This window comes from Oryzias latipes, chromosome 17 (assembly GCF_002234675.1).
Source record: "Oryzias latipes chromosome 17, ASM223467v1".
Taxonomy (NCBI): Eukaryota; Metazoa; Chordata; class Actinopteri; order Beloniformes; family Adrianichthyidae; genus Oryzias; species Oryzias latipes.
In genome coordinates, this window is record NC_019875.2 from 28112822 (window position 1) to 28133337 (window position 20516).

Genomic DNA, 20516 nt, shown 5'->3' on the forward strand with positions numbered 1-20516 from the left:
TAACCCTGCCGCTGCCCCCACCCCATTGCTGAGAGCTCTCTGTTTACACACTGACACCCCCAACCTATTACTGGTGAAACAAAAATGGCGAGCAATATTGGAGCTATCCAGCCGTACAGTTTCAATCCAGATTCCAACTTAAATGAGGAAAACAAAGACTTTCATCTATGTGTCTGCAAGTGGATGCATCAGACTGGAGCACAGCAGGAAGCCAGTGGCTCCGCCCAGCCTATTTACTACATCACAAATACAATCTTTTTTCAAACGGTATTTTTTTGTTTGCTCTAGATTCACAACATTTTGCATAAAAAATACAAAGAAATGGAATTTTGATCCTAATTGCCTTTAAAATATGTCCTCCATCATCAGAAAAGGCTACACGAACATGTTAAAGGCACCATTTTCACCAGAGTGTCTTCAACAAACAACTCCTTAAAATATTTTATTACATGCATTAAAAAAAAATTTAAAGTGAGTTTTCCTGAAATGTCTTCAACAGCTGATGAGCTGATTTGTGTGCAGCAGAAAATTAAGGCATTTAGTTATTACTGGCTGCACAATTAAGCACCAACAGTTTTTTTTTATTTGGTTCGTTTATACATCTGAGTAATTTGAAGGTTTATGAGGCAGCAGATAGTGGTGCAAAAGTATACATCCACTTAATAACCAGCTGTGAAATTCAATTAAAAAGCAGCTGACTTCAAATTTTTTTTTTAAGCAATGCTTTTACTTTTTTTTTAATTTTGTAGATTTTCAGTTAAATACAAACTTTATCAACGGAAAAATTTGCAGATAAAACATATCTAGAATGAAGACATTCAAGTAAACCTGCAGTCGATTTTACCGGGCTGTAAATATGTGACTGCAGTGGTTTGACTTCATTGTGTTTTATTCTTTTCTGCGGGAAAAAAAAAGGAAAAAAAAGGAAAGACTCAGCAGCAGCTGGCTTATCATATTTTGCCACGCTGAAAGGAGGAGGCTGTGAGGTTTTTACACTTCAGCCTCCTGGGGCAGTAAAAAAAGATGACTTACAGCCATTTGCTTTACTGTCCCTGCAAAGGGCCAACCTCATCATGGTCAGCTCCACCGCCCTTCCCCCTCATCCTTGAGTTAACTGCCTGTCCACACCAGAATGAGCTGGCTGTAAACCACACCAGGTCTATTAATTAATTAATGTACCCTAACTGCAAGGCTGGCTCCCTCCTTTGTGGAGGAGCAGTTCTCGACGAGCTACAGGGGTGAATTCTGGGGGTTTGGTTCCTGCGGTGTTGTAGCAGAAAAGGCAACAGATAAAGAAGCAGATAGCTTTGGATTGGAGGAAAGCGGCGGCACTGCTCCCACCATTAATCACCTGAAGGGCCATTGTGGTCTTGTCCTGCATACGGCGCCAGTGCAAGCAGACACACAAGCAGAGAACGAAGAAGAAGGAGGAAGAGGAGGAGACGGGACAGGGTGCTGTGAGAGAATGGTTGGGGAGCAGCCCGTGTGCCCACCTCAGCTTCTGCTTCGGGGCTGGGGAACAGTGCTGCTGTCCCAGTGCTTGCCCTCCGTCTTCTCCCAGATCCCGGATCCTGAGGTAAGAGCGCGTCATGTCCTCCACAGGTTGCTCTCAGAAACACCTTGAAGGTTTCTCCATGATGGATGCAGAGGTTTTGATCTCTTGAAGGGACCCAGTGACAGTTTGATATCTAGTTGTGAGAATTGTGGCTCTCCTTTCTGTGAAGACTCTGTGTTGTTACCTGATGGATTATGTAATGTTTTATGGACAAAGAAGCCACAATCGGCCGTTTTTTTCCCCCTCCTCTTTTATTTCGTACTTTTGGGACCAAATGAATAGACATAAACCTAAAAAAACTCAGCTTTACTCTTTTTTTTTCCTTCTGACCTGAGGAAGTTTATTATAGTGGCTAGAGTTAGCTGACGAGCATTTACCATATCATGATAGAATATAAAAAAATAAAAAAACAGCCATCACATTGGGAAAAAGACTAGAAAAGTAAATTGCTAACGCCTATAAGAATAAGGCACCAGATGAGGAATAATATTAATGCATACATAACCTTGTTTGCCAAGGGGTTATCCACACCCACCGAGCTTGTGTGGCAAAAAAAAAGCTCTTTGTAGAAGATAACAGAAAGCCCGAGAAACGTCTGGAGACACCACCATGACTGCTCACATGTCGACTCCTCAAAAGGGAACTGTGGAAGCTTCAGCGTGTGATGAAGCAGACACAAGAAATTATCTGTTTTTAGTCCAAATGTATTGCAGATGTCATCAATTTATGTTTGATTAAAAACAGTTTGTGAACTAAAATGTTTAGGCATTCTGCATCCTGCAGGCATGACATGCTATTTTAATGTGGTAAACTGTGTGCAGGGACCACAAACTCTGAATGTTTTTCTTAATTTGGATTTTATGTATCAAAGTACCGGTAATGCTGATCTATTGATTCCTCCGTGGGGGGTCAATTAAAGAGAAGACTATGCTTGCTATGAAGGAAAGTTCAACTTCTATTGGTTGTGACACACATCGTGTAAAGTTTTTTCTCTGCATTTAACGCATCCCCTGAGGGAGTGGCGACTGACAGCCACGCGTCTATTTGACTGTTTCGCCTCTCAATTCAACCTTTTTTTTTTCTTGATATGATTCAGCAGTGGATTTGAACCCACAACCTCCCATTGTCTGAATCCCCTCAATACTCATTAACCCCCAAAAGACAACATAGTGTCCTGCATTTTAATACACATACTCACTATTGTTTTTGGAATGTTAAATATCATGTTAACCCAAAAAAAAAAAAAAAGTATGAAAATTTTACGAAGATTTTTTGTGAATCCACTGTGTTCTGATAATGAAAATTTGGATGATATATAAAAAATTGTTTATAATTGCTAAATCACAATGCATTATGGTCTATATTTGCCAATCTAGTGAGCATCATGCAAACTGGTTTTTCGCAGAGACTTCTGGGAAATTTCCAGGCTACCGAGTATCGTAATAAAAGATTTGAACACCCTAAAAAAAAGGCTTATCACTTTATGTAGTGGTCTGAGTAAGGAGGGAATTTGAGACACAATCCAAATGTCAGAACAGACACTCAGCCACTTAGCCACTAACTAACTCACTAAAAAAATGCCCATTATTATCATTTCATGATGTAAAATGGAATACACGAGGGAACCTGTGGTAAGTACGTCTCTGAGTTCTTATTGCTTCCTGCAAAGTGAAGAAAAACAAATAGACTTTTAAACATTAATCCTCCTCTAATTGCCCTTTCAGAGAAGAAAACTACAAATTACATAAAAGGTGTTGAAATGAAAGAAATGCTTTTCTGTGAGGTGTTAATAATCCTCCTAAAGGGAAAATTACCTATTTGCACAGTGCACCAAATCACATTTATTTAGCTTTTTCATATAAACCTATATTGAAAAATCAATTAATGAATAAACAAATCTATATTTAAGAATCTTAAGAGGCTTGCACAAAAGAAAAGTTGCACCCAAATGGTTTGCAGAAGTCATTATTGGTGTTTTAATGTCTTTAAACCATAATGGAAATCTTCAGGGAAAACTAAATCTTTGATTGTTTCCTCTTAAGCTGCTTTTGATCCTTTTGTTTTCCAATTTTACACAAGATTCCCATTCATAGCATTGAAAACACCACATCGATTTATTCCCAAATGAGCTTTCATTCAATTTTTCTGCAAAAACAACTTTATCTGTAGATGCAACAAATGTGATTAGTGTCCATTTTTGGAAGCATTTCTGATTGGTTTATGGGCTCAAGTCTAGAGTTTCAACAACAATCTTGTGTTATGCAATCAAGTGATCAATATCCAGCAGGGGGAAAAAAAATCCTATTGATGGCTCCATCTCATGCCCTTCTGGCTTTGGGAGGAGTGAAAAGGACGCATGAGTCCAAAGACTTCCACTCTTCAGTTTTTTAAAGATTCTGAAATATGTGTCCATAAAAACAAATTAGTTCCCACAGTTGTAAAGAAAGTACAGAAAAACCAGAGTAACAGAAGGACATAACCATTTATTTACATTAAATGAAATGCCTCTAAAGGAATACAACAGAGTTTTAGGGCCACCAAAAAAGTAAAATTATGAGATTTAAAGTCGTAAATTTGTGTGAAAAAAATCGTGTAAATTTACGAGATTAAAGCCGAAGTAAGCAGCAACGCTGAAGTTGGCTTCCTGTTCACAGCTTCCAATTGGCGAGGGAACTGAACGAAACAATCCACTGCATTTTTGACACCAAGACCAACTAGGACTGGGTCCTGTTCAAAAACCACCAAACCTGGACTGCTCAAACCAGGAATCATTTATGATTTAGAAAGTAAAGAATACATTAAACACAGTTTCTGACTCGTGAAACCGTCATCCGATTCGTGAAAATGTGTAATTGGACGATTTTAGCGCATTTTACGCACTGACACTGCCTAAGACCAGGTCCTATTGAAAAACAGCTTAAGCTTCACAAAATGCTCAACATCTTTCATCTTCAAGCTAGGCTCCGATAAACAGACAACTTTGGTGTTTTTCCTTGTTAATCTATGACTTTTTCTCGTAAATTTACGACTTAATAATTGTAATCAAAATAATTATGTTTGTAAACGGGCCTTAAACTCCATTGTAAAAGGAGGAACCATTGCATGTCTAACATTTTCCTTTCTCCTCTGCAGCTTTTACCCACAGATCCCCCGAAGAAGCCGGACCCCATCACTTCAGAGTCAGTCGTTTTCTGGGGGCTGCGATTATGGCAGGTCATTGGCATCTTTGCAATGTTTGCTTTGGCAATCGGTTAGTATGTTCACTGGAAGAAAATGTGTTTTATACTGATGATAGTATAAACAGAAATCAAACATTTCGTCCAAAAAACACCGATTTTCACATTTTAGCCTAAAAATTGAAATAAATACACAGAAATCCAAGATTAAAAAAAGTTCCGACTTGTAGAAAAAAATTTGTTCATTTTGTGAGATGGAATCACAATGCAGCAAAATTTGTGGCACTAAAGAAAATTTTGTTTTATTTGTCAGTAAAATCCTTGTTCAAAAGATACAAATTCCGATTAAAGGTTTGATAAAGCAAACATAATTGACATGATTCCTTCATTCCTATAGCATAAATGTCCACTCATGCTGCTGGTTTTCCCCCAAACAGCGGGTAAATGTTGAGTCTGCTGGAGGTGAAAGGTCAGCACCTGAAGGTTTTCACTGAGAGACAGAAGCAAACTTCAGTGTTGATGCAAAGTCTAAGTTTCACAGTCAGCAGATTGTTTCTTGTCCGATGGAATCAGCGCTCGTGTTTCAGTCGCCCCTGAGGCTTCACATAACGAATGAGTGCTTAACGCTGAAGAACCTGTTTGCACAGTTAACACCAGGTGGTGACCAGCAGCCTTATCAGATCAAAATGAATGTGATCTCTGTTTGTTTGTTTGTTTTTTACCAACCCTAACATTGAAAAAGTAATTATTTCCATATTGATCACTTACAGGCCCATCAGACATTTTAATAAATTAACCTGTAAAGCCCACTGCATCAAAGAATTGACAGAAGATTCAAATTATTTGGGAATAATATAAACCCTTTGATGAAATCCACAATAATATTTTGCAGTATCATTTTTTTATGAGATGTAGATAGTATCAATTTGCGAAACATTTGGGTTGTTTGGTAAGTGTTGCTTGAAGCAATGATAGTGTAAGAAAAAAGTACCTTATTTACCCACTGTAAGACATTACATATGCATTTTCTACAACTTGTTGCACACATTTTTAATTTGGTTTAACGGTATAGTAAGGAATATTGCATTTTGCATTCTTTCAGTACAGCAAGTAGTCATCAAAATAACACAGAGGAGTTTGACTAAAAATGAACCAAAGGCCAACAAGAGGCCTTCATCTCTGTTTGCTCAGCTGTTGAACAGGACAAGTTAGAAGAAGAAAAAAAATGAGCAAAACTTTTCTTGTCAAATTTGAGATTTCATGCAAGCAGCCGTTTCAAATGAGCCGGATAAACCCTTCTACTGCCTCTAGTGGAGTGACGATGAACTGCAGGGCAGAAACTACTGTGGGTTTTTAACCCTTTAACAAAAGAGACAGTGACATCTAAATAATGAACGCTATTTGACATAAATCTGACGCGAAGCACAAAGCTGCTTTTCTCTGTGACACAATCAGCTGATTTACATAGATTGTGTAAAAACGTTACTACTGTGAAGTGTTGAATAACAGCGCAAGGCGGTTTTTCTGTGCTTCAGAATCCGCTGGAATTACGTTAATTGGGTTGAAGTGTACCAGTCGTTAAAAGAATGTCGACATTGGAGCTAAACCTGTGGTTAATTCAAATAAGACAGGGGTTTGCGGAACACCTGCATCAAATATAATATATATGGTTATATTGGGTCAAAACGTTTCTTTGATTCATCTTTGAATTATCTAAATGCATTTGTTTTACATGAAGTATTCAAATCAAATACAAGTGGTAATTTTTACATTTTAACTTCAGCATGATGAAGAATTTCCTTTACCAGTCTAAGACTTGAACTTCCGTCACATTAAGTCAGATAGGATCAGTCTAATGCCAAGAACCTTAAGAGGACTTTTTATCTAAAAGAAGTTTCTATGACCACTATCTTGTTAGTAGTTACAAATATATTTTTTCAAAGAAGAAAAACATTTAAGCGATAAATCATTCTAACAGGTAATAGAATGATAGAAAGAAATTCACACAATTTTACATGGTAATATTTAATGCAATCCTTTTCAATTATGCAATAAATTTACATTATTAATATTTTAAAAGCTTTATAAATTATTGACAAATTAAATGACCACATGTTGGATGTGTAAATAGCAATGCAACTTTTTTTAAATTGGTTTTCTTTTAAAGAAACATAGAAAAATAACAAACAGATGAATATTTTTCTTGCCTTGACTGTACATGTAACGACTTGATAGAAAAAGCCTAATCAATTTTAAATTGGTTTTAATCAATGCAAAATGACTTTCTGACAAATGACCAAATCATTAAAGGATTCATCTATTTCACGTTGAAGTAAACTAACCAGCTGTTCATTTTCTTTCTGCTTCTCTTAGTTATCACGCTCTGCTGTATTTTTAAGTGCCGCATCCCGAGGACTAAAAAGGAAATTGAGGCGCGGCACGCTCAAAGACAAGCTGCCAAGAAATATGCCAACACATTAGAGACAGTGCCACCTCTCAACGAGCTGACGGAGATCCCAGGATGTAAGTAACTCACACTGATATCCTTCACAACCTCATATGTCTAAACTGGACTGGAAATACTAGATTTAACCTCATGGTGACTTTTGAAACAAGGATCTTCTCTTTTGTCCTTCTTTACACCCTTTAGTATTTGTTTTTTTTTTTTTTTTTTTTTTAATGGAGAAAATAGAAAAAACATTCATCACTTTTGTCCACACCATGGATTTGAGGAGATTTCATTTTTGTGCTTTTTTTAGTTTTTGTAAATATATATATACATATGTACTTTTTTTTGGCCATTGTTAACTCTAAGTTAACTCTAAATAACTTGAACCTGAAGAAAACTCTTCCTGAGCTCTCCACGGTTAACCTTTTTATTTACATTGAAGGACAACAAAAACCTATCTGAATCAAAGTCTAGATATAATGTTTTTTTTTCTTTACACGTGTTTATTTTAATACTTGACCACAAACAAGTGTTTCTTTCCTCTAATAAGGTCCAGAGGACCTATCAAATGTTTAGGGCAGATTTCCTGCCTTGTATCTCAGTGTTTGTTCTTTTATCTCATAAAACAACCTTTAAGTTCTTCTGCAGTCTTTGAAACTGCTGATCTAAACTTCCTTTCCTCCTCTATCCTCCTCTTTTCCTTTTCCTCTCCTCCAGCGGTGCCAGATGCCTCTGCAGTGCCAACTGTGTCTGAGCAGGTTCAGGCTCAGAGTGCTCACAGCAGCCCGCCTTCAGTACTTAGTGTCGGCGAGGAGCAGCCCAGCTCGCTGTCTTTGCCAGAAACAGAATGATATTTTCCTCTTTTCCACCTTCTCTTATCTTCCTTCAAACATTCCTCTCTGACTAAGCCGCTTTAGAAAACATGGGCTTTGCGGTGACAGTCCCTCCCTAAAGTCCCCTTTGTGCATTTATCACACATGCTTTCATCTCGTCTAGCATTCAGTCCACTCGGGACCAGATGCATGAATGATGACTTAACGCAGAAACCATGCACAGACCTGCACAAACTCCTATTCCAGAAAAGACAGAATAGAGTCATGGGTATTATCTGTCACTGCTGTGCAAATTTCACACTTGCTGTGATCTTACAACCTTTTCTGACAGCAGTCATCTGTTTCCCCAGATGTTAGAAAAAAAAAAACATGTTTTGGGGTCCAAATACATGTCCAGTGCTTATGATTCATTAAAATATTTTGCACAGCTCTTTAAATCAAGTGAAAAAGAAACAAATTAACAACCATGTTTTTCTGCGAACAAAGGTTTAAGGCACACAATACATACATTTTGTGCATATTGCACTGAGGAAAATTGGTCACACGTGAATATGTATGGAAAAAGGAAAAAATTGTGGTCTCTACATGGAAATGTGATGTATTACGAATAAATCACGTTAAAATCCCGAAAGAAGTACGAATAAACCACGCAAAGAACACGTAAATCAACATAGAACATGAACGGTGTGATTATTTAGCTGTGTTTATATGCAACTGATTACTTATTGGTGCGTTGATTACGTAATTCTAATCTGACATGTGTGCTGTATGTGCAATGTAAAAGTTATCCATTTGTGGTACATGCGTGAAAAGTTTGTTGTGTCCAATTGTGCAAGTTCTCCCTCTTAAAAATAGGAGAGAGGCCTGTTATTTTCATCATAGTTATGCCACAACGATGGCAGACAAAGTGCGAGAGAAAATCCAGAAAATCACATTGTCTAATTTTTAAAGAATGTATTTGTAAATTATGGTGGAAAAGAAATATTTGGTCGCCTACCAACAAGCACGATTTGTGGCTCTCACAGACCTGTAACGTCTTCTGTAAGAGGATACTTTGTCCTCCACTCGTTACCTGTATTGATGACACCTGTTTGAACTGGTTGTCTATTCATGACACCTGTTCACAACCTCAAACAGTCACACTCCAAACCCCACTATGGCCAAGACCAAAGAGCTGTCAAAAGACACCAGAAACCAAATTGTTGACCTGCACCAGGCTAGGAAGACTGAATCTGCAACAGTTAAGCAGCTTGGTGTGAAGAAATCAACTGTGGGATCAATTATTAGGAAATGGAAGACGTACAAGACCACTGATGATCTCCCTCCATCTGGGGCTCCCTGCTAGATCTCACCCCGTGGGGTCAAAATGATCACAAGAACGGTGAGCAAAAATACCAGAACCACACGGGGGACCTAATGAATGACCTGCTGGGACCAAAGTAACAAAGGCTACCATCAGTAACACACTACACCACCAGGGACTCAAACCCTGCAGGGCCAGACGTGTCCCCCTGCTTAAGCCAGTACATGTGCAGGCCCGTCTAAAGTTAGCTAGAGAGCATTTGGATGATCCTGAAGATGATTGGGAGAATGTCCTGTGGTCGGATGAAACCATAATGGAACTTATTGGTTAGAATTCTACTCATCGTGTTTGGAGGAGAAAGAATGCTGAGCAGCATCCAAAGAACACCAGACCTACTGTAAAGCATCGAGGTGGAAGCATCATGCTTTGAGGTTATTTTTCAGCAAAGGGACGAGTACGACTGATCCGTGTAAAAAAAAGAATGAATGGAGCCATGCATGGTCAGATTTTGAGAGAAAAACCTCCTTCAGCAAGGGCATTAAAGTTGAAACGTGGGTGGGCCTTTCAGCATGACAACCATCCCAAACACACTGCCCCGGTAATGAAGGGGTGGCTTCATAAGAAGCACTTCAAGGTCCCGAAGTGGCCCAGTCAGTCTCCAGATCTCAACCCTTTAGAAAATCTTTGGAGGGAGTTGAAAGTCTGTGTACAGATCTGGTGGAGATCTGGTGGAGATCTTCATGGAGGAATGGACCAAAATACCAGCAACAGTTTGTGGAAACCTTGAAGACTTACAGAAAACATTTGACTTCTGTCATTGCCAACAAAGGGTATATAATATAATATAGTATAGTATAATATAGTATAATATAGGGTATTTTTCCACCACAATTTACAAACACATTCTTTAAAAATCATACATCAATCATTTTTTTTTCTTTCATTTTGTCTCTCATAGCTGAGTTATGCCTATGATGAAAATAACAGGCCTCTCTTATCAGTAGGAGAACTGGCACAATTGACGGCTGACTAAATACTTCTTTAGCCCACTGTCCATCAAACAGTTGTGGAAAGCCATAAATTTGCAGATGCATCTCATAAAAAACCACGCACAATTGCACACATTTTGCTTAATGATTGTGTAGAAAACTATGTAAATTATGCGTAAACTGTGTAATTGTCAACCAAGGAATTCCTAACAGCTTGACACCGAACACACGTAAAGACCCTCGATGCACATCTGCACACACACTCCTATTCCTGATGGCTTGTGAAGATACAAGTTCACTCCATTTTGTCTCACAGATATGCTTAAACATTTGAACACTGTTAATAGTTTCTTCATCTCCTGCAAGCATGGCTTCATATTCGACTATATTTGCGATTTTCTTCAAGCTGTGTCCTAATGTAAGTGCCAAAGATGTTGTTTTGAAAGTGCCGGCTTCCTGATTGAAGCCTGCCACCATGTGAACTGCTTCAATGACTTGAGGACAATTAACTGGTAGAAAGAAGTCTGAAATCCTCTTCAGCTTGCCACATCTCTTTGCCTGTAGAACAAGCCGGCCTGTCTCAGAGGTTTTTGTCCGATGTATTCGTGTTTTTTGTGTCATATCCATGTTTACCATAGAGGTGTTCCCCAAACTTCAACAGGCTCTTTCTGGACAGCTTCAGATACTTTATCTTTATGCATTTCAAGTACCGTCAACCAAAACTGTGCACCGACACTGTCAGGCACAGGCTGAGCATGGGCTTAAAGGGCCTGAACTCGGGTTTTCCAGGATTGAAATCTTTGCTTTCCTTACTGAGATGACATCTCTTCATGTGCTTCCATAAGGAGTTTCTCTACAGATTCTTTCTCTGAACATTTTGGACACATCAACGAATGACAAACGCAAGAAACACTTGTGAATTTGTGTGTGTATCACAATAGACTGAAATTTCACACGAGGGAAAGTGCTAACCCTGCACTTTATTTACTGCTTTAACTGACGAGTTTAAAAAATCGGCTTTTGAAAAATGTTTAAAAATAATGCAGCCCTAAAACTCTGCTCTGTTTTTCTGATATGCATTTGGTTACGACCATCAGGCTCAACTCAGCCAATGTTAATTTGATTGTTTTATCTTTTTAGGCTTTTTGTTTTCTCTGCAATGTAAAAAAAAAGAAAGAAACATCTGCTCTTCACTCTGTAACACATTTACCTGAATTGACACTAAAGCAAAGGATTAATGGAGGCTAGTTTAAAATATTACAGTATTAGCAGTAAAGGTTACGCTGCATTTTCAGTTTTGCCTCTGACTCTTGTAAAATCAAAATCACAACAAAAACAAAAAAAGGCAATGTCATAAAAATATTGTGCTGCTGTGCAAATCCATGAATCTGCTTTCAGATAAAAAAAAAAAAAAAACATTGGTGAATGTTCTGTTGTGGAGAATTGCATGATACTTGGTTTTTATGCTAATAAGTTTATGTAAATCGTTAACGTTTTTTTCCCTATTATGGATAAAGTTTTAAAATAGCATGTATTTTACATGTATGCATCATTTAGGTGTCTGTCTTTAAGATCAAAGCTACAATGCACAGATTATACTTTACAGTGATATAGATTTTATTACACAGATTACATTGTGCATCTCTAATTTCTCAATCTATCAATATTAATGAATGTTTAAAAAAATAAAGTGCTTTAACATTTAAAAGGAAGAATAATTCTAACATCCTTGAATTTTTTTTAAAACTATTTGTGATGTCTGGCAGCTCCTCATAAACAATTTAAAATAAACAACAAAATTAATGAAACGCTTGCGTTTACTGCAACGGTGTCCCAAATCTGCTGACGTGTGACGTTTTGTGGAGGTTTGATCTTCCTTATATGTTGTATAATAATCTGATGCTGCTCGTCTGTTGGACAGATATTATTATAAAAGCTAACATGTATTTTGCTATTTCAAGGCAAAGATTGACCTTTGTGTTAGTCGTGCCAAGCATGCTGCATCCCTCTGATGTCTATGAACTCTGTGTATTTGTCTTCATCTAAAATCTTAAGTAGACGTTCACGAGAAGAATAATTCAAATTTCAAATTCATTTATTTTCATATTAATTAGGACTTGGTAAGCAATAAGCTTACATTATTTAATGAAATAAAAACATGCCATTTTGGACTGTTGAAACTTATGTGACAATAAAAAGCTGTCATGTGAACATCAATAATGTCCCCTTTATTGATTGGACTTTGTAGGCCAAACAGCTTAGATAGGAAAATGTATATTAGATCATTTCTCACATCACTAAAGGAATTATGAGCTACCAAAGAAAATCATGTTAAAATCTGTAAAGTTTTAATGCATGCTATTTACACGCTCAACTAAAATATATCATCTGCAACACTTTAAGCTCATAGCTGTAAAAATAAATCTGCCCAATGAGTTTCCTCAGACTTTGACAGATTATAACAATTAACTGGCATTTTCAAGACCCGCTGCTTGTTTGTCTGTTTCCCAACCAGCTGGCATGTCCAAAAAATAAAAAAAATAAAAACAATAATGTGCCACATTTTTCAGGATGTTTTATTTAAGGATGCTGTTTACATCATTATCTATACATCTGCTTCACATGTCTGAACTCCAGACATAGAAATTCAGAAATATCCCTGATCCAGAGGAAAAATGTTATGTTTTTGAAGACCTCCTACCATGAAAATTGTGTTTTTAGCATGTTTTTGTGGTGTTTTTCTGATGATAGAGGAAATACGCAGAGAAATCTAAGCTCAAAAAGACAATTCTGAGTATTTCTTTGCCCCCCACTAAACAGCCTTCAACTCAGAGGTGAATTTCTGATGAACTCTGCAGAAACTGGATGCTGGAAAACTACAGTTTTTGTTTTAAATGTTTTTGTTTGTTTTTACTAAAAATTGCTATATAAAGAGTGACTGCATGTTAAATAACATGCAACTTAAGACATATTAGAGTTTTAAAATGTTATATTCAATTAGCTATCAGCAAAATGAAACTGGTTTGTCCTTTTATTTACTTTAAATGCTATTTTTCTGAAAGTAAAATAAATGTTCAGCAGCGCAAACGTGAACTGATTATGGAAATGAGAAATCTAAACATCGTATGACTTCTTTTTTTTCCGGATTTAGTTGTAATAAATGTTGCAAAATTTAGCCCATATTCTTCCCAAAAGGGAAAAAGCAATGTGTCTCCGCTGTGTGTCACATGACTCCATGGAGATGCAGGGTTTCGATAAACAATCAGAAACATTCAGAAAATTTGAGATAAGGGTCACAAATGCATGTTATGTTGTAAAATAGCAGTCTGAGTTATTAACTAGAAGATAAAGTTTACCCCCCATTTGATATCTAAGCTGCAACACAGCGACCCCACTGCCTCATAAGTGTTACCATAAATAAAAATGGGCTTCAAGTGGTCAATATGCAGAACATAAAGCAGGCCCTCAGGTGATCTTTAACATAATTGTCACTCGTGCATTTCTAAAAATGCTAAACGTACCAAATGTGAACCGAAAATAGCATCACGGTTTCAGACTCGACAGGTTTAAGAAGGAAGAATGCTTCAGAAAAAGCCAGAAAAGCAATTTAGTCCTTTAAGGTCTTTTTGCTGAAACAGCCTAACCCAGATACAGGCTGTCTGTCATCCATATACTGTACCTTTACTGTTCCATTTAGCAGGTTTGAGGTTGATGCCCGATGATGCTGCAGATCTCATATCCTCATTTCCCCTCCTTTCTGCAGCTGCAAAGCCAGAAGCTAAAGAGGAGGTCCCCACTGTGTCTGGGAAAGTGGACGCCGATAAGGGAGAAAAGAAGAGCAAAGGGGGCAAGAAGGAGGGCAAGGATGCCAAAGAAGGGAAAGGAGAAGAAAAGGAAGCGCCGACAAAAAAGAGGGAAGAGAAAAGTGAAAAAGGAGCCTCCAAAAAAGAAGCTGGTGAAGGAAAAGGGAAGAAGGGTGAAAAAGGGGGGAATGCCGGGGCTAAAGGTGCAGGAAGGAAAGCTCAGAAGTGAACTCTGCCATTCTGTGAACTATGGTTTTATATACCACTTTTTTTAACATGAAAAACATGCAAAGCACTTTTTCAAAAATGTACATTATTATATTATTATTGTATAAAAAATGAATAAAAATATTGAGTTGAAGGGTGCTTGATTCCAGTAGAATTACAGGTTTATTGTCTTTTTCACAATTTACCAGTAAGTGATCAGAAAACATTTTATGCAAAGTTTACATTGATATCTACAACATGCTCGCATCACAATGGAGTGAGCTGGAGGTGAGACAAGTTTTGACAAACACACTGTGACCTCTACAAAGCATGGCGGCTAACATGAGCTCCACTGAGTACATTTCAGCACAAGATAAATAAACAAAAACATTTTCAAACTTCTATCAGAGGTATTTGTGACAATAAAAATACGTTAGCTGTCTGAAAAATTGGCCATACTAAACACTTAAGTCTTGAACACAATCATTGTATACGATACAATCAGAGTAGACAACTGTTTGATGGGAAATTAAAGTGCTCGAATGAAAATTTTAAAGTGTTTCTCGCTCTAATACTGTCAAATCTTGCAGTACAAGCATTTATGGCTCCTTAAGGGCTGACAAAATAAGGTTTTATACCGGGATATTTCCATTTAAATGAAAAATAGCATTTCACCTAATAACAGTCCTCCCTCAACCTCAACTGTTTCTTTTATCACTGTGATTTAAATTCAAGCATAGTAATAGAAATGATGGATCCAGATGGTGATGTAGACTGATAGAAATGTATATGTATTTTGCAGCCAAAGAGCTAGTTTATTTTCTTAGCGGAAAAATCTCCTGCAATAATTTATTAATAAAATTATTATGACATAACTTCATAATCAACAACAGGTTTAAAAGACACATGTTTATAATGTTAGCTGAAGGCAGTTCGTGAAGTTGTTCATGCGGTATTTTTACTTGTGAGTAACTTTTATAAAAACCTAGCTTTGTTTGAAGTTTCATATTTTTAATTCAGGTCACATATAAAGTGACAAAGAATTACTAGACTTCATAGGTGCATAAAAATTATGCAACAAAAATACTAACCCAATGACACTGTTAAAAAAACTGCAGTTTTTAAGTGATGGTAAATTCTGCATGACTACAAATGATTACAGGTGTGATACTCTAAAAAAAGAAAGATTAATCTGAAGGCCGTGTCACCCAGCCACGATGTACATATTGCTCATTTTCCACACTTTCTGTGTTTCATAATACATGCGTGATATACGTAATTCATATGTCTTTCTTGAGCTCATAATTCATGTGCTTAGACGTCCATCAAGGGTTTTGACCGATGGGTCTTTATGGAAAATTCGCTTTCGAGCCGTTCAAAATTTTGGATCAGTTGAGAATTTCGCGTATTTTATGTAGTTTATACGCAATTATTACATAAATATTACGCAAATGTGTGTCCTTTTTTTGACATGCATACGCCAATTTGTGGCTTTCTCCGTTTGTTCCACGTCTGTCTAACAGACTTTTCACGCATGTACCACCGATCTATAGCTTTTATATCGCGGATACAGCGCACATTTCACGTTAAATTTACGTAATTGACGCATCAGTCACTAATGAATTGCTTATAAACTGCGCAATAATCACGCACAGTTCATGTTGGTTTACGTGTTCTTTGCGTGGTTAATTCGTACTTCTTCCGTGATTTTTACATGGTTCATTTGTGATACATCTGTGAAGATTTCACATTAAAACCACAACCTTTCTCAGTTTTTCATGTACAGTATATTGACCAATTTTCATCCATTCAACATGCGCAAAATATTCGTAGTGGCTGTGTGACACGGCTTTACTAAGTATAATTGCATATTTTGCTATTCCATCCATCCTTTTCTATATGCGCTTACTCCTCCGGCTCAAGGTCACAGGGATGCTGGAGCTTAACCAGCAACTGATGGGCAAAGGCAGGGTTCATCCTGGACGGTTCGCCAGTCAGTCGCATATTCATATTTACACTCAAGGAGAAACTTTTCACCAATTAACCAATGAAAAACGACAGCAAAAAACAAATATTTTCTGAGAGAAAAACTAAATAGAAAAAAACATTAGTTGGAAGATTGAAAATTTTTGCAGTATGAGAACATCTCTTCAAAGATCAAATTCTTTTAAAAACACCCCATTTGTGTTGACTGATTTATAAATTCACTCTGACTATAAGTCAAATTGCTGTATATTTTCGTTTGAAGTTTTTGCCAGAAAAACTGGCGGGAAAAGCCAAAGCAGGTACTGATCCTCTGCAATGTCTCCACTCTGAAGGCATAGCCTTTTCTCTTTGGTAAACATACATGGAACCTATTGCAAGCCGTGCAGGTTAAGTACGGAACGTTTCAGAAAAAAAAAGGAATGTTTCAGTGAAAAACAGCATGGATGCCCTCTGTCCGCTGCAAATCTATTCAACAGTTCTGCACACAGAATCAAATATAGCAAACTATCTACAAAGACAGAAGCAAAAGTGGATTACAGCGGCTTTATAACGTACATATCAGTATGCATATTAGCTCACAAATATAATGATTTTCTGGTTTATGTAAACATTGTGACTTGGATATTTACATGACAAAGCAGCAAATGATTGGATCTTTGATTTAAAGAAAAATTGCTCTGAATTTGCACAACTGTCAATTTTAAATTCAATCTAAATCAATCCTTTTTGGATGAATTAGTGGAGGATGAAACTCAAAAGTGTGTTGCGGGTTGTTAATTGTTGTTTCAAAAGTTGTGCTCCTCCTTTGGCATTCTCACTTTGGTCACGTGTTTGTTAGATTTTCTTTTTGCAGAAAATTTGAATGATGCATTCAAGCCAATGAAATCTAACAGAATAAAGGTTGGGGAAAATGGGTCAGTAAGAAAAACAAAACTGGTTTGACATCAGACTAAAACAAAGAGCAATGAAAAACCTTAAATAGCACACCAGATTCCCCTGGAGAGAACTGCTGAAGCACCAGTTAAAGTATAAAAACAGGTGTGCAACAACATAGGACTTTACTTACCTGAGTAATTTCCCTTAAGTAAACCTAAGTATTTGCAGAAAAAAATACACACTTTGACACAAAGCTGGAACAGAGGTCCAAAAATGACTCTTTTTTTAAGACAAAACTGCACTTGCACTGAATCTTATGGACAGCGTGTTTTGCTTTTGTGCCACTAAATCAATGGCGGCTAATTAAGGCTGATTCTGCTGTCCTGGATAAATCATCCACAAAACACAGATACGAGACACTTGCTACATAAGCGAACAGGAAACTTTGTACCAGGCTGTGAAAAAATAATTAAAAAAAGATTGGCAGTCTGATTCTAACACATTCTCCGTAGCAGGTGGCTGATGAAAAGTCTGGGAATCCTTCAGATAAACTCACAAAAATGCTAACGAGCTCTTTCTCCAGAGCCTCATCGGGCGGCGGCGGCTCGTTTCACAGGAGAAGAAGCTGGCAGTGTGGCTGCGTGCAGTCATCCCCTTCACCTTCAGTTCATCCTGGGAGCGTTTCATGACTTGTCTTTTCACTTCTACAGCTCTCTGGAATTCACATGACTGTCTCCCGCTCCTCCTCAACTACAGGCGAGGGTTTGTTGTCCTCGCCGGGCCGAGCGCGAGCACATGGCTCCTCTTTGGGAATGTGTAGCTCCTGTCCCGACGAAGGTATCGAGTTCTCAGAGACTGAACCGTTCTTCACATAGCCGGGGAGGCTCCTGTGTCCGTTTACAGGAGCTGGTCCCAGCCTGGTGGTGAGGTGGAGGGCCAGTGGTCCTCTGGCAGTGACATTGGTAACACTGGTGTGCGATACCATAGGTCCATAGCTGTAGGTGTTACTGCCGCTTCTAGCTTTTCTTTTGAAGTCCAGAGCCAGAGTCCTCCTGTTCCAGGATTTTTTTATCTCAGCTTGCACCTTAAATGAAAAGCAAGACACAATTAAAGCTGCGAGTGGCGTTGTATGGCCCGTGGGCGCTACCCTTCTCTGCCCTTGTTGCCCCCATTTGGCCCGTCCACACCTGATGAGTGGCTCCTTCTCTTCTACCCCTGCAACCCTGGTCAGAGCAGCATGTGACAAATTCATTTAAAAAAAATCAGCAACACTTTTTTTTCAAATTGGCAGCTTTTCTGTTGGTTTTTCTCCACAGCAACCGTTTTATGTTTTGGTCCCCTGGAGATGACAAAAAGGTCTATGTAATTTTTAAAAGAATCTGCAAAAGTAAATGTTTGGATTTAATCGAGAACCAAGGTTTTTGTTAACCACGCCCACGTTCCTAATTTGGTCACATCACATGTGATATTACATTTATTTTAAGCCAGCGATTCATACATTACATTTTTAAAATAGGTGCAAGCAATGAGGGAACTCCACCTTGCAAGCTTGACTTGGTAACGCCCTTTAAAATCCACAACTTCTAATTCCAACATTTTTTTTCCCCAGTAGCTTCCCAGGGATGTTTGGAGTTTGGTGGTGATAGATCAATTTTTTGTTTTTAAATTCAAGATGGCAGCCTCTTCCTACGGTGGCCCTGAAGTGCAAACCATTCAACAAATCACTCGATACAAAAACATTTTTAAGATCACAGCAACAATTTAAAAAGCGTATTACATTTTAGAGAACAAAACAAAATTTCAGAAACCAAAACATAAAAAAGAAAAAAGAAAAAAAAGAAAAAAAGATTTCAGAAAACAAAATTAATTTCCAGAAAAAAAAAGAAATATTACAAAATGAAAACATTTCAGAAAAAAAAATTAATTTCCAGAAAACAAAATGAAATAAAAAAAATGAAAACATTTCAGAAAAACAAAATGAAATATTAAAAATTGAAAAACATTTCAGAAAAACAAAATGAAATATTAAAAATTGAAAAACATTTCAGAAAAAAAATGAAATATTAAAAAATGAAAAACATTTCAGAACACAGAATGAATTTCCAGAAAACAAAACGAAATCTTCAAAAATGAAAAACATTTCCAAACCGGAAGAGGCAGCTACTATGGGACAACGCTGATTGGATGATGATGTTTGTCGATCATTTGAACTGAAAAGTATTTTAAATGAAGCGACGACGGATTTTATCGTCCAAACAACAATGTACCATGATAATTCCCGTATTTCCCATTTACATATTAAATCAAAAATGCAGCAAACAGATAATGAATGTTTAAATTATTTTTTGAATATTTCGTCTGAAGCAGAACGGTCACCCGGAAGTAGTTTGTGTGGATGACGTCCGTTCTGCAGGTAAACAAAGAAAGGGACGGTAAAACGTTAACATAAACGTTAATCTTTGAATATTTAGCGGATGTGATGACAGAACGCACGCAGAAATATCAACACCAACCAGGTTTACAAATGTTTCAAAATGTCGTGAGAGGATTCTGTCTAAAGCAGCAGCTGCGAAGAAACGGGTGTTAAAGACGGCGCACATCAGGAAATGCAGTCCCGCCATCCACAGATAAGGTATGGAGGCACATTTGTTTGATCTAATAAATGTAGCGTTAAACGTGATTTCTAGGTGGCTGTTTACAGACAGATCCAAGATCCTTCAGTCATACGTTAATGACAGGTTACCTCATCAGCTGGAGAGGGGGGGTCATGTGGGCAGGATTCTCAGACAGGTTTACCAGCAGCATAAATCAGCAAAGCTGTCTGGTAAACTGCAGCAGTTTGTGTCTCAGAATAACATTTATGAATGCTTCTTATTCACACTATTAAGATCTGTGACTTTAGAGTGTGTCAGTGCACAGAAACATGACAGTAAATGACTGGATGTGCACATCATCAGACACGTCCAGGTGTGTAACTAAAGGTGAAAAGTCTGTAGTGTAAAATAAATCTTTAAAAAAAAACGTTTTAGTCTTTCAGGCAGAGGAGGAATACCAAATTGTTTTAGAATGTATTTTTTATAAGACTGAAATAATGTATTTTATTCTGAGTTTGGTGTTTTGACCCTTCCCTAATGAATTTCTGGTTTAACCCATTTTCTCCTCATTTTGATGAACTCAACTTTTTCCTGAATGAAAGATGAACGGTAGCCGATGTTTTTCTGTCAGGGATTTTTAATTTATTAATTTATCTCTGTCAGGGATTTCAAGAGCTGGAGCTGGAGTCCAGTGCAGAGGAAGCTGCAAGCATGTACGAGCAGGAACTGGGGTCCCTTACCTGTG

The 20516-nt window shown here is 37.5% G+C and overlaps 2 protein-coding genes across 3 annotated transcripts in view; one reads left to right on the plus strand and one right to left on the minus strand.

The window, feature by feature from the left end:
- The first annotated feature begins 325 nt into the window (after positions 1-325).
- tmie (transmembrane inner ear) lies at positions 326-14414 on the plus strand. Of its 2 annotated transcripts, none has more exons than XM_020711178.2 (4): positions 326-1576; positions 4688-4805; positions 7105-7254; positions 14069-14414. In XM_020711178.2, exons 1-4 carry the CDS (start codon positions 1466-1468, stop codon positions 14335-14337), a joined length of 648 nt encoding a protein of 215 aa, XP_020566837.1. In that variant the 5' UTR covers positions 326-1465; the 3' UTR covers positions 14338-14414. The 2 variants fall into 2 exon arrangements, with proteins under 2 accessions (XP_020566837.1, XP_023820961.1); XM_023965193.1 differs by lacking the exon at positions 14069-14414 and adding an exon at positions 7898-9218 and having other exon boundaries at positions 328-1576.
- A 61-nt stretch (positions 14415-14475) lies between these two features.
- pth1r (parathyroid hormone 1 receptor) overlaps positions 14476-20516 on the minus strand; it is a 70908-nt gene continuing 64867 nt past the window's right edge. The window contains exon 13 of the mRNA XM_023965192.1: positions 14476-18261. Coding sequence (XP_023820960.1) covers positions 17899-18261 — 363 coding nt within the window. The 3' untranslated portion in view covers positions 14476-17898. The remainder of the gene's footprint in view (positions 18262-20516) is intronic.

Coding starts and splice junctions, on each gene's coding strand:
- tmie (XM_020711178.2), top strand. CDS start 1,466: ATGGTTGGGGAGCAGCCCGTGTGCCCACCTCAGCTTCTGCTTCGGGGC. Junction 4,806..7,104: donor AATGTTTGCTTTGGCAATCG/GTTAGTATGTTC, acceptor TGCTTCTCTTAG/TTATCACGCTCTGCTGTATT. Junction 7,255..14,068: donor GCTGACGGAGATCCCAGGAT/GTAAGTAACTCA, acceptor TCCTTTCTGCAG/CTGCAAAGCCAGAAGCTAAA.